This window comes from Stylophora pistillata, chromosome 7, assembly GCF_964205215.1.
Source record: "Stylophora pistillata chromosome 7, jaStyPist1.2, whole genome shotgun sequence".
In the NCBI taxonomy this organism is placed as follows: domain Eukaryota; kingdom Metazoa; phylum Cnidaria; class Anthozoa; order Scleractinia; family Pocilloporidae; genus Stylophora; species Stylophora pistillata.
In genome coordinates, this window is record NC_142525.1 from 32,736,559 (window position 1) to 32,750,716 (window position 14,158).

General features: G+C 38.1%; 1 protein-coding gene across 1 annotated transcript in view; it reads left to right on the forward strand.

The window, feature by feature from the left end:
* Positions 1–560: 560 nt before the first annotated feature.
* The window catches only part of LOC111335626 (very long-chain acyl-CoA dehydrogenase, mitochondrial), a 14,025-nt gene continuing 427 nt past the window's right edge, over positions 561–14,158 (forward strand). The window contains exons 1-25 of the mRNA XM_088726185.1: positions 561–899; positions 1,512–1,566; positions 1,867–1,945; positions 2,112–2,176; positions 3,981–4,073; positions 4,216–4,257; positions 4,436–4,543; positions 5,289–5,315; positions 5,485–5,550; positions 5,955–6,022; positions 6,373–6,418; positions 6,847–6,932; positions 7,330–7,378; positions 7,627–7,672; positions 8,071–8,174; positions 8,727–8,831; positions 9,390–9,476; positions 10,153–10,215; positions 10,334–10,435; positions 11,037–11,131; positions 11,226–11,298; positions 11,627–11,699; positions 12,834–12,906; positions 13,459–13,534; positions 13,866–14,158. The exon at positions 13,866–14,158 is cut by the window's right edge and continues 427 nt beyond it. Of these exons, the coding sequence (XP_088582311.1) occupies positions 811–899; positions 1,512–1,566; positions 1,867–1,945; positions 2,112–2,176; positions 3,981–4,073; positions 4,216–4,257; positions 4,436–4,543; positions 5,289–5,315; positions 5,485–5,550; positions 5,955–6,022; positions 6,373–6,418; positions 6,847–6,932; positions 7,330–7,378; positions 7,627–7,672; positions 8,071–8,174; positions 8,727–8,831; positions 9,390–9,476; positions 10,153–10,215; positions 10,334–10,435; positions 11,037–11,131; positions 11,226–11,298; positions 11,627–11,699; positions 12,834–12,906; positions 13,459–13,534; positions 13,866–14,003 (1,908 nt within the window). The 5' untranslated portion in view covers positions 561–810 and the 3' untranslated portion in view covers positions 14,004–14,158. The remainder of the gene's footprint in view (positions 900–1,511; positions 1,567–1,866; positions 1,946–2,111; positions 2,177–3,980; positions 4,074–4,215; positions 4,258–4,435; positions 4,544–5,288; positions 5,316–5,484; positions 5,551–5,954; positions 6,023–6,372; positions 6,419–6,846; positions 6,933–7,329; positions 7,379–7,626; positions 7,673–8,070; positions 8,175–8,726; positions 8,832–9,389; positions 9,477–10,152; positions 10,216–10,333; positions 10,436–11,036; positions 11,132–11,225; positions 11,299–11,626; positions 11,700–12,833; positions 12,907–13,458; positions 13,535–13,865) is intronic.

Below are 14,158 nucleotides of genomic sequence, written 5' to 3' on the forward strand. Positions count from 1 at the left end.
GAGGGTCACCCAAACTTTTTTCAAACCCATTGTTGACCCGTTATAGCGAGATTGACCGGCGTGAGGTAAATCTTTTTTTTTCTGATTAAGCTTTGCACAACTTTTCAAGAGATCATATGAATGTCTACAGTTCAATTCCTAAATTGTTCATAGAAATCATTTTCAAGTTTCAAAAACAAGTACAAGTAATTGGCAACTCCCGATCAAAGATCAAATCATGATCATTCAATCCACAAATAACGTTTTTTAACTCTGACCAAAAAATAAAGAACGTGGTTCTTTGTGAAATCCAGAAAAATGTCTGGGATCACGAAAAATTGTCCCTAATGTCGGCCTCTGAGCGTTTGGGTGCTAGAAGAAAATAAAACTGGGATATCAACCCTCGCCAGTCACAATCTACGTTCTTCGGCGTGCTGACCGAAGGGACCCGAGCACTAGAATCAAGATATGCAAGGAGACTGGTAACGAGAGTTACACTTGTATCCCTTTGGTGGAAACACAGTTGCTTTCCTATCTAAAAACGTTTGGAATTCGTTGCTATGTCTATTTGCAGTGAGAAAGGTATTTAAAAGCGAATAGAAACGAAAAAAAAATCGCGACTAAACCGGAAAACCAGGGACTCGATCGACGTGTAGGAGTAAGATCGACGTCAAACAGTCAAATATGGGCTGGACTTTGAACGGCTTAGCAGCCGCTCGCTTGATTGTTACGTTACTCAACATTGCGAAAATTGCGAAGTAATTTAGTGAAGTTCTCTAACACTCAGTTCAGAGGAGGAAAGGGAGACTTCACGTCGGTATTTCTGCAATAATGCTACGTTGTGGATGCCGTAGTTTGTCCCAGGGTCTTTCTTACTTACCTAAAACAAGAACAAGCCAAAGTTTTCTGGATGTCAGTCGGTAAGGATCGCAACTCGTTGTTCTTCAATGTAGTTCCTGTTACATAAGCAAATGATCGCTGGCTTCCTTACGATTATAACTTGATTATAAGATATTCAGATGATTACTTGAGAAAACGGGCTTTGAAGTAGATGTTACTGTAGCTAAGTGTGTTTGGACTTGTCCTACTAATTAGATCCAATCGGTCAAGGTTCGCGTTCGTGATGTTTTCAATCCAAGTTGCGAAATTAAATTAATGTTGGGACTTCTTCAAATTGAAATAGAAACAAGAACAAGAAAAGTTATAAAAAGTTAGTTAGAAGGCTCAATTAAATTATTTCATTTTTCCAGGCATCCAAATTACAAGTAATGTAGTCTTGACAGCTTTTTTAACCCCCTATATAACTGTAGATTTACTCAATATGGTATTATTCTACTCCTAACTATCACAGATGAGTTGAAGCATTTCACTGCAAAGTTGTGTAGCTTTCTCAACGTACCAGTGAACTTGGTGGCAAACTCTCAGCAATTCATATTTCAAGCCACTAGGATTTTGTTAGATTTTCTTGGTAGTTTAATTGAGCATTGTTCTTCCTTGTGTGAGCTTTTCAGCAATATTTCTTGTTTGGACAGGGTGACAGTCCTAAGTTCAAAATATGGAAGGAGTGAATATGCTACAGATGTCAAGGTATGTGTGTTTTTATGAGCAGTGTTCATATTACACGTGACCTCCCCTTAAAAAAACATTAGGATTTGTCACCTGAAAAAGGCTATCCATGGCAAATATAGCATTAAACAGTGAGTTTTTTTTTTTTTCCAGTATGTGTACATACATTGTATCATACCTAGCAGCTTGTTTGGAATTACCACAGTAACCACAAGATGTATATTTCACTTTAACAGTTCCCCCACCACTGAATAGAAACAAATCTGTGTAAAATGTATTGATAGTACATGTAGCTGATTAATGATTCTCTCTGCCCCTTAGGCTGCTCAGTCAAAGTCATTCGTTATGGGTTTATTTAAAGGTCAACTTGATGTACAGCAGGTGTTTCCATTTCCAGAAGGTGAGATGAGACCATTTTTTATGTAATTTTGTATTATTTTTTTATTATTATTAAGTACTATGGAGACTGATCATTAATAGTAATCTGAATCTATACCACATCATATTTTATAGTGTTCTGTATATTTCAGCCTGACTTTAGCTGGTTAAATTTTGCTTTATTATAGTTCTTGACTCTGAACAAGAAAGCACATTGAAAGCTTATGTTGATCCTGTGTCCAAGTTTTTTGAGGTAAGTATATGTAAGTTATGGCTGTTTTCATTTCAGCCTTCTGATAGCTGGTGACATTGAATAGGGGTTCAGGTAAAAGAACTGGATCCCACTTAGACTAAGGTCGCTTAGTTGGACTTAGATGTATCAGGGCTCAACACTAACAGTAGCCAACTAGCCACAGACTAGTAGAAACTCAGTTTTGGCTAGTGGTTTTCGATTTCCACCAGCCAGTTTGGCTGGCAAACAAACTAAACTTGTTGTAACATCTAAGTTGTCACCAGCCACTTGGCTAGTAAGTTGAAAAGTTAGTGTCGAGCCCTGTGTATGCACCTATTGATGGATTGCCCTACATTTGGGGGCATGTGGTTGGGGGGAATGAGCCCAGGGGGAATGAGCACTGGGGGAATGAGCCCAGGAGGGGTACTGCCATATATGGGCAATATAGGTATGTGCCGCTCTGAAGGGTATGGTTTTCAAGCAGTTTACTGTAGGATAGGGTATATAAATCAGAGCATTTGGGTCTAGAATAGGGTATCATTTTTCAGGAAACTGATCAGTTGGTTGAAGATTTTATCTAGACTAGGGAAACCGGGAATTGCTACTCAAACATGTAAAAAAATCAAATCGGCAAGTTGAAATTTATGCAACTCAGCCCTGGGAGTATAAAAGCAAAGAAAGTGTCAATAGATGGCTATCATAAAACTGTCAAAAATCAGGATTCAGAAGGAAGTCGGTGGTTTTAATACTGGTTAAAATTAAACAATTTATTGTTCCTTATAATGGCATACGTGCGTACTTGGCATAGCTCAGCCCTGGAGCTCAGCATGTAACTTGCAATGCGACCAAGTTGAATACGGGGTTGAAAATCGAAAACCTGTGTCCAAAACCCGTCCAAAATTAGGACTCATTTAGTACTTATCTTCGAGACTATATAAGAAGGAAGGTTGACTAGCTTTTTTGTAACATAGAGAAAGAAGGTAAGTGCTTCTTTTTTTTAGTATAAACCCTATAATATAGCGAAAATGGTCACATGTAATTATTTTACTTAAATCATTGAGAATCCAGAACTGGCGTTGTAAAGTTTAAAGTACCTAGTTCACTTTCAGACTTTTGCTGTAGTTCTTCTAGTTTTCTGTTTTGTTATCAGTAATGTGCTTATGTAGAGAGGGTGTTTTAAATATCTGAAGTGAACAGGTTGCACCATTGTAATATAGTACTTATAGAGTTTGTATATAAAATATGTTGTTGTTTCAGCTGTACCAGTAGAGGTTATTTAGAAAGTCGAGTTTTTTTGCTGTTGCACCCGAAAAGCAACACTCATGATGGTTCTTTATTCAATCAGGTTAACCTGAAATTTAGGACTTGATGAAAAAAAAATGAACAAGTATAAATAAATCCTTCTTTGAGAGCGAAACGATTGTGGTATAAGGTTCTGTTTTGGCTCAACTGTGCTAGTGACCTCAGTAGTTTCTGGAAAACAGCTACTCTAGGATAGGGGGGTTTGGGGAGTTTACTCTAGTATAGAGTAGCAAAATTCAGCTGAACTAGCTCTATTATAGGTTAAGGGTTCCAGGGTCCCAGTGGCACATCCCCACCCAGAAAATCCTAAAGTACCCCCCCCCCCCCCCTCCGGGGAATGAGACATTTTCTCGTGTTTTCAAGAGTCAAATTTCCCATTCTTGGGTATCCATTCTGTGTCAAAATTTCACTTCTGTGGACCAAAGATTAAATATACCAGCCTGTACAGGTATTTAATAGTGTTTGACATGTAAATCAAAAGAGTAGAACTGTATCATTGTCTTTTTGTTGAATTATTGTTCAGGAGAGCAATGACCCAGCAAAGAATGATGAGATTGAAAAAGTGGCTGATGACACTTTTGAAGGCCTGAGAGAGATGGGTGCCTTTGGACTTCAGGTAATAAATTGGATAAATTTGGTTATCATGATAGTCTTTTTTTTTTTTTTGACTGTCAGCATTCTTGACCACTTCTGTATACAGTAGAAGCTTGTAGATGTATGTGGTTCTGAACAGAAATTCATGATTTTGAAATTTTCAGATATCCACAGATTTGGGAGGCCTTGGACTTACCAACACACAGGTAACCTGTTTATTCCAACTTCTTGTTTGTTTTTTGTCGTCCAAGCAAAATTGCAGTCATTGATGATCACTGGACTGATAATCCATTTTTTTCTCTCTGAATATTTACTCTTTTTTGCTTTCAAATTCCCAAAAAATAATTTTTCAATCTCAAAAACACTTGTTTGCATGTGTTTCAGTATGCCCGCCTAGTTGAGATTGTTGGTTCCCATGACCTGGCTGTTGGAATTACCCTTGGAGCTCATCAGTCCATTGGATTTAAGGGAATTCTACTCTATGGAAACAAGGTACAGTGTGCATGAATATAGTGCAATATCTGAGGACAGTGTATGTGATAACCTTGCCAAAATGCAAGGGTTCTTTTTTTTTTTTTTTTTTTTTTTTTTTCTGTTTTCATCATTGCATTTTTGATAACTGTGAGTGGCATACAAGCACAGTGTAAACTTGTATCCTCTCTGCATAAGAAAATGGTTGACAAGGATGTCGTGAATTGTTGATAATACATACAGTATGTCCTGGCCTCAGAGAAATTGTAGGACAAAAATGAAGAACATTATTTAGAATTTTCTCAGAACTTTGTGCAGAAAAGTGTGTTTATTGTGTGTAACATACATTGGGTTATGTTGAAATTTTGACAATACATACAACTGATTATTTTGGCTGTTCAATACATAAATAGGTGTATGACTAACAGTTGGTAAGAAAATTGTGTGATTTCATAATTGTACTCTTATTGTGTAATTACTACTCAAAGCAAACAAAGAAATCCTCATGAGGTGCTTTGGTTTCTTAAACAAAAACACCTGATCTCTGATTTCCCTATTAGTGGAGTTGAAATTACAGTCAAAAGGGTTGCCTACAATATAATGCTTAGGGTTAGGGTAGTTGGTATGTACATTTACTGTAGTTCACAAGTACAAATTCCAGGAGTAAACATGTTCATCTTTACCACATGCATCTAGGCCCCTTATTCTGAGACTACTACTAAGTGGTTTTTCTGACAGTTTACTCATTCTTTTTTTTTTCCTTCAGGAACAAAAAGAAAAGTACTTGCCCTCAGTAAGTCATTTCATCGTGATTGTGTATTGTTTGTGCTTTCCATGTAAACAAATGGCATACATTTTCACTGGTAAATTAGCCTCATAATGATTATTAAAGATATTGTCTTGTTTTGAATAGTACTGACTGTGTAACCATGTTGAATTTTTTTCCCTCTAACTTTTCACAGCTTGCAACTGCTGATAAAGTGGCAGCATTTTGTTTAACTGAACCAAGCAGTGGATCAGATGCAGGGGTGTGTACACAAGTACCTGTGTATGATGCTGATGTTAAATAATTTTATAACCTCATAAATAAACTCTTAAGATTACATTCATATCCAGAAAAAAAATTAATATACACATGTCCGAAAAGACATGAACAATGTATGAATTGGGCTGATGGAAATTTAGGCCACTTTAGACTCAATTTTCAGAATATCTGTGCCTCTTTGTGAAGGTCACCACTTGGCATTCCAGTGTTGTAAATACACCATTTTCTCTCATGGTGTAAAATTTAAGTTGAGGTCGCCCAATTTCATCAGTTGCTGATACATTGAATAGTGTTTATTTCCCTTTTTCCAATATTGCAAAGGGGAGACATATACAACTTTGATTGCTATGCTGTAGGTAAATAAAAGTGAATTTGTTCTTGTCTTAGTCTATCAGAACACAGGCAGAGCTGAGTAAAGATGGAAAACATTTCATCCTCAATGGAGGCAAGATATGGTGAGTGAACATGATTGTACATGGACTACCAGTGTGAACAAGATGGATACGACACACCTTCCCTGTCTGTGTCAATCTTAGCTTATCTTTTGGAAGACTTAAGAGTAAATGGGTTTAAATAGGAAGCTAGTGGAAAAGTGTTTATGACAACCATGTAACTGCATAAGACCACTGTGGAACTGCAACTGCTGAAGACATGATTCTGTAGCTGTGAGCTGTAATTGATATTGTGTTTGTCATCAGTTTATTTTCAAGGTAACATTAGTTAGCTGTGGGATCTTCATAAATTGGTTTGCAGAAGTACAATTTAAGACATCTTAACACATGTAGAAACTTTTGATCTTCTCCAGGATAAGTAATGGGGGCTTAGCAGAAATATTCACTGTCTTTGCCAAGGTACAGTTTGTATATTAAACGGTGTTTTATTTTAGATGTCAAAATATATAATGTTAAAGTGTTTTCACTCTACATGGAAACAATCATCCCTTGAATTCATTTGCCAAGTGATTCCATGGATAATTTTTGGTGTATTAGACCTGCAAGAACAATGGGATATATTTTGCTAAAATTTGTTTCAGAATTTTTTTTCTTTTTTGCCTGAGTTTTTAGCACAAATCACTATTTTTCATCGTCATCACACCTTCCCTATTTGTACCTTACATTTTGTACAGACATGAAGAAAGTTGTCAGCCTCTTTTGATCCATGAAAAGCAGTACATGTAGATGTTAATGTTACCTTACGGTTTTGAGGATCAGTTATCAGCAAAGTCTTGTATGGAGTCATATATAATGTTTGAGAAACATCATGGTTTGTTTTTGTGCAGACACCAATGAAAGATCCAAAGACTGGTGAAATGAAAGACAAAGTGACAGCATTTATTGTAGAGAGAGGCTTTGGAGGGGTGTCAAGGTATTACTATAATTTGTTAAGGAGTAGCTGTGGTTATTGTTATCCAGTATACAGACTGTAATTCCATGTTCAGCAGGCCTCAATGTTTCATGTTTAAGGAAAGCAAACAGCATGATTGACTTTTCTTGGTTTAAAATTCTAGAAACCAGTTTGATTTTTAATACTCCATTCGTTTAGTTGATATATATTTTTTGGCCTCTATATACAATCTTGGTGATTTACTGTACTGTATGACATACAGTCACTGAGTGTGCAAGCATGGTTAGGACAAGTGTTGCTGTTTGGACCTTATAATAAATACATAACAGCAAGGAAAAATATGAACCATTTGAAAGAAAACAACAACAGGAAAAAATTTCTTTTCTGACTAAATCTTATCTGTTTGGTCTATTCTTAGTGGTCCACCAGAGAAAAAAATGGGTATCAAGGCTTCTAATACTGCTGAGGTAAGAATCTTTATTGATGTTTACAGCACAGGCACAGGGACAGGTACAGGCTGTAGATGCAGGTGAAGTCAACAATGCTACCCACTTATGGTAGTTCATTAGTCACTTTTAAGTATTTATTTTTGTTTTCCTTTTTGGACTATGCTGATTTTAAACCTGCTCTTATTAATTAAGAGTGCCATTTGTAATTTCCATCTTTGTGACAAACTTGTTCAAAATAGTTTTTGTTCTTTTTGTTGCTGTGACAGGTTTATTTTGACAATGTCAAAGTACCAATGGAAAATGTACTAGGAAGTAAGTGCGGGGTAGACATCCTATGACTTATTTCACAAAGCTACTTGATTTTTTTGAGGTGTTTGTTTAACTGTGGAACACAAATGATTTCCAAATCTGTGTCACCTAAGGAAAAATAGAAGATTGAGTGAAGAAGTTTGTCTTGAATGTTGGCTGACTGTGTATCTCTTCTCCAATAAACCATGGACAACGACCAATCTCAGAGCACGAGTCCTCTCTGATATGAAATTATTTGCATATGTGCGAGCAAGCTAAGCACTTTGTCTGTCTATCGCTATTTTTTTGCCTGCAAGAATCAAACTTTCCTCAAACCTGTGGATCAAGATTATTGAAGTGTCTCAAGCCCTGATCCTCCATTCGAATATTAATTTTTTTCAAATTTTTTATATTCCTGTTAGATGTCGGTGATGGGTTCAAGGTTGCTATGCACATTCTTAACAATGGAAGATTTGGAATGGCTGCTGCTTTGTCAGGCACCATGAAGGGACTTATCATGAAAGCGGTTCGTATTTCATTATTTATGTATTTATTGCTTTGTAGAGAAAATTTAGAAAATCCTAATCTACCCATGGATACATTGGGAGGGAGTGCGAAGGATTATGAAATTTGCGGTGCCTGTGTAATCTCATTTTGTTTCCCACTGCTTGGGTTGAGCAACAGAACATAATTATTTGACTGTGCTCTTTGTGATCAAGTCTTGCCCACGTTCCTTTCTAATTATGGAGATGTATGGTCCATGACCTTGAGAATGATGATTGGATCAAGAATGGCAATAGTGGTGTTGAATTATGTGCACAAACACTCATACGAATGCTGTCAGGGCACAGTGTCTGGTACATGTATAAACACTGTCACGATAAAGAAGCTATGTAGCATGCACCTGTACCTGTACTTGTATAGTCGTGTCATCTCAATTTTTGTTACAAAGGGAGTTTTCATGATGTAAACAGTTGGTCCTTGGGTGGCGATCCACAGAACTGATGTGTTTGTTGAGAACAGAGAATGACAATTTTGTGTTTTTTGATCTGGCTTTTTAAAATCTTCTTTGTCAAAGGCTGATCATGCTGGGAGCAGAGTCCAATTTGGAAGTAAATTGGAGAAGTTTGGAGTTATCCAGGAGAAGCTTGCCCGGATGGCCATGTGCCAGTATGTTACTGAGGTAATTTTAAGAATGAGTCATTTGAGTGCTTGTCAACTTGAAAAAAAAAAAAAAAAGAAAGGGGGGAAGCAAAGCAAAACCAATTAAAAAACAAAACAAAAACAAGAAAAATATAAAGTTACAAGCAAACTTGATCCTATAATTCGACACAAAATATATCAATCATAAAGCCAATGACAATTGAGAGCAAAGGTAATACGTTGGCCCCAAGCGCGAGAAATGACAATGAGCGAGTAGCCGTTATATTTTGTTTTATATCATACTGAATGTGGGGGTCTTGTCAGTTTTATAACATTAAGAGACAAAAAGCTAGCCCAATGCAATAAACAACAAACAAACAAACAAAGAAAAAAAATTTAATGTCCCGTAGTACGAACCAGGTCCATTTTACCCTGTTTACAGGAGAGACCCTTAAAAGGAGTATTTTAAAATTTATCTCAAGGCGAACTATATTTTGTACTGGGGATCTTGAGGTCGAAAATCAAGGTCCGCTGGAAATGTTTCTTCAGTTGTTTTCTGCTGTGTAACAAATTTCATCATCGTCTTTCCTCATTCCAGTCAATGGCGTACATGTTGAGTGCTAACATGGATCAAGGGGCAACAGACTTTCAACTGGAGGCCGCCATCAGTAAAGTTTATGCATCGGTAAGACGAGAAGTAATCGTCTAGAAGACCTGATAGTGTAATGGCGACAACGCGCTGGTCTCCAGATTTAGGGGTGTGGGTGTGATCCTGACAAACAACTGCGTTGTGGCTTTGGAAAGACACTTTACTTTCATAGTGCCTGCCCCTCTCTCTCTCTCTTTCTCTCTCCTTCTGGGGCCGGATTGTTCAAAGGTGGGTTAAGATAGCCCAGCGTTAGTGTGAAATTTGATTTTAGATCTGAAAGCTTTCAAAGAAAATTCAGTTTAATTCTATGCGTCTACAATATGATTACTGATTGCTTTAGAAAGAATTGGGAGAATTAGCCCAAAACGGCTTTTGAACAGAGAAACAGAGAAACCTAGATTAAAATTTAACCCTGGGTTAGTGCTAATCGGCCTTTGAGCAACTGGGTCCAGTAATATTAATTAGTGCCGACGAACTGTCAAGGAACTTAAAGAAATGCTGCAAAGTTTCTCTCGGATGCACAAGCATCCTGTCTGACGGGTAAACATACCCCCACAGTTTCTTCATGCTAATGAAACCGTGGTTAGGCAGTAGTACACTAGTTGAGGGTTACTCGGCACCAAGACCTAACCTACCCAACTACAGACAGCAACAATGTCAGAAGAGAGACAAATTGGGCCCCGCCCTGATTCAGAAAATTCTCTCTTTCCAGGAAGCAGCATGGTTCGTGGCAGATGAGTGCATTCAGATTCTTGGGGGAATGGGTTACATGAAGGTGAGTTTTCTTCCGACCAATGATCTTCAGCATTATCGTGTATTGCAAAAGAAGAACAGGTCTCTGGAACTTTCCAAGGCACTTCAACCAATTCTTTCTCTCGTTTGACATTTTTTAGGATTGTGGAGCTGAACGTGTCATGCGTGACCTTAGAATTTTCAGAATATTCGAAGGTACCAATGACATTTTGAGGTTGTTTGTCTCCTTGACTGGCCTTCAGGTAAGCTTGCACTAGTTCCGCATAGGTCTTTTATGCATAATGTTTTACTCGACAAAACTCTTTAAGATATGAGAATCTTAGGATAGTTTTTGTTTTTAATGAGAAGCGGTAGCGTAGTGGTTAGTACGACAGATATTAAATCAGCAGGCTGATGTTTAACCCCTGGCCGAGTCAGTGAATCCCACTTTACAATAGTGGTTGCCTCTCGGACCCTTGCCCCTCAACGTCAATATGCATATTCTCCATACTGTTCTCTGTACATTTCCCAAGGTGCTGATAAGGAGAGTTTGTTTATCAATCAAGAGCTTCTTTAGTTGGCGATCATTTCCTTTATTCTTGTGACCTTAAGGTGTGATTTTGGGGTGACATTGTAAGGAAAGAAATGTAACAAATGTAATGCTATTCACTCGAAGGAGTCATAGGGTTATTTCCTAGGTGTATTGATAAATACTAGCATTTTGGGTGACGACAATTTCACCGTGCTTATTATCCAGAAGTATAGGTCTTCGTTATGGCTTCTGTATCCTCCTACTACTAACTGCGGAAGCCGGTACATTAAAACGAAATAGTATTAAGTAAATGCGATTAATGATTTTTCCAGGACGCTGGAAAATACCTCCGGGAACTTCAGAAGTCCTTGACCAATCCAGCGAATGTTGGACTGATTTTATCCGAGGGAGTGAAGAGAACAAGAAGGTGAATGTACTGTTGTTGTTAGTTAGCTAGCGCGTTATTTTCTGGTGTTGTCTGTGTTGTTACTAACCATCTTTATTTGCCTACGAAAAACCAGGGCTGTTGGGTTGAAGTCAGGACCTTCTTTAATTGAACACGTTCACGCGGATCTGGCACCTTCTGCCAAGCTGGTGAGTAGACGTTGTTTCTGTGTAGGGAGGTGAAGGGAAAACGAGGAAAAAAGAAAGACATTTAGGAATTAAGAAGCGAAGAGTTAAGGCTATTGGGGGTGGGGGGGGGGGGGAGGGGTAGAGAGGTAGTTTGCTAAGCAGCTAGTGTTTGTTCGCGTCATGCAACGAGACGTCTTTGGGGGAGAGAGCGTAACAACGGTTGTCAAGAAGACTAACTTTTGTGCTGACTTGTAAAGGTGCAGTTATAACCGTATCCCTCTGCGGAGTAAAATTTAATTTAATTTAAAAACATTTTTTCTTCCATTTTCCCCCTTTTTTTTCTTTTTAGTTGTCAGAAGCTTCTGGCGACTTTGCTGCGACCGTGGAGAAGTTGTTGATTAAACATGGCAAAAACATCAGAGGTAACTAACTGGCAACTTCGCTCGCAACCACCGTGTTAGTTAATTCTCCCGTTCTTAAACAAGTAAATGCAACGCATGGAAATAAGCTTAGTAAACCACCTTTCATATCAACTGTCCAATTGGTCGGCTGAAGCAAATTGCAGAGCTGAGGTGTAGACCCTGTCAGCCGAGAGTACCATCGATCATCAAAGCGAATTATATTCCTGCAATGGGGTATACGTAGATTATATGTACCGCATGGAAAAGAGATGTTTGCAGATACATGTACCATCCTTGTTGAACTCTTTATTTTTAACATCAGTATGCATATTCTCTATACTATTGTCCGTACATTTGCGAAAGTGCTCACAAGGAGAATTTCTAACATAACTAAAGTAAAGCGCGCGCTCTTATTGGTCAATTTAGCGGCCCCCATTTGCCCATGGGTGTACGCTGCTGACGTGAGCAAATGCAAAGACTATTTTTCCGCGCGCGCTTGTTTTTTCTGGTCACATGAGATTTTTTAAATAAAAGAAAACTCTTTTGCTACAATGTATCATTTATGTTATAAAACAAATGGTAAACACCACAGCGTACACTATTGAGTTATGGATGCACTTGGGAGGTTTGCTAAGCACTCAAGAAGCTAGAGTCGCTCTCGGCTATCGCCTCGCGCGACTCTTACGCTTCTTTCGTGCTAAGCAACCTCCCGCGGGCATCCATAACTCAATAGTGTACGCTGTGGTGTTTACCATTTGTTAATTATGTAACAGTGTAGAGCTTCTCTTGTTGATGGTCATTTCTTTTATTCTCGTGAGCTGAATGGTTGATATTGTAAGGAGAAATGAGATGCTGGTCACTCCTAGGAGGCGGCTAAGGGGTTAAAAAGAAACATTTGAAGCATGAAGAAAAACCAACAAACAAACGAACAAACAAAAAACAGCATTAGAATCTGGTTATACGGTTTAATTTGTAGGAAGTTGTCTTTTTTGTCGACTATTATTGTTATTATTATTATTATTATTATTATTATTTTCTATTTGTTTTTTATTATTTTTTAATTGATTTAGCAAATGGCTTTTCTTGCGGCGTTAATGATAGCATTCAGTCGTAGAGATCATATCGGTAAAAATACTTTTGTTTATATTACTGCAGATGAGCAGTTCTTACTTAGAAGACTTGCTGATGCTGCCATTGATATTTATGGTATGGCAGCGGTGCTTTCCAGGTAAGATGCGCATTTTGGCTGTCACTCTAAAGAAGGCACGCGATATTCGCTCTGTCTTCAACAATCACTTCCTTCCGGTTGATTCTGCCTACAGACTTAGTGTTTTAGTACGCTGCAGTACATGCAAAAGCAGTTTTTTCCCTTTCCCGGAACTTGCTAGGGTATAAAAATGTCATCGTGCCGTGCAGTTATACATTTCGTGTGACTCCTTACAGTGCAGTTCATGCATAATCGAACCAAACTATACGAATAATACACGTCTAGCACGTGTTTAAAAACCATACGCATACTGGTATCATACGCATACCACTATTGACAAACGAGCATACGAGTATATTCCTAAACTTGTATGTCATTAGTGGGTATGAGCTTGCTGATTGTTTTCTCCAAGTATAATGGTCAGTGTTCATTTTAATGGGGCATTGTAATAGCAGTAAAAACTGGTGTTCAAGCCGTCATGCCTTCGCGTTTAGTTTCGTTGTCCTTTCTACCTTGAACTCCTTTCTTTGTTGGTTATTTCACCTTTTGTTTTGTTTTGTTTTTGTTTTACAGGGCATCCCGATCCCTTAACAATAAATTTGACTCTGCGCAACACGAGGCTATGATAACAACCGTTTACTGCGACGAGGTAAAGCGATAATTGATTATATCATTCTAGATATCAGTTTTTGAAGCACGGTAGAAGTTCTCCCAACAGACTCTCTCGAAAGCGAACAACTACGCTTGAAACCTTCCGCACGAAACTCTATCTAACTGTGTGGCGTCTTAAAACTATGGATTCATTGATGAAAAGAAAGTTCATCGCGTATACCACTGTCGTATTTTAGAATCACTTATCCTAGAGTGTCTCTCTCCCACAGAGCTTAACTTCAGAGATCGAACGAACGAAAAGTAAACTCTAAAGCTTTTCTTTCGTTTAAATGATATCACTCGACCTATTATTTGTGATCTTTTCGCAGGCTTTTGACAGAATAAGACAAAATCTGGGCTCCTTACATGACTCCAATAAACTCTCAAACGACACCAAAATGTCAAGAATAGCAATGGATGTCATCAAGAATCTGAACACAGTTCCCAATCATCCCCTGGGGTTCTAATAATCCCAGGGATAATTTAACTGGAATAGCACGTGGTATACGTTTGGATGATGATCTTCCTCTTAATGGGCTGTGATCGTGAACAAAATGTCTTTGGAAATGATTTGCTATCGCTGAGCATGGACTCTGGATAATGTCACGTAAATCTGCCGATA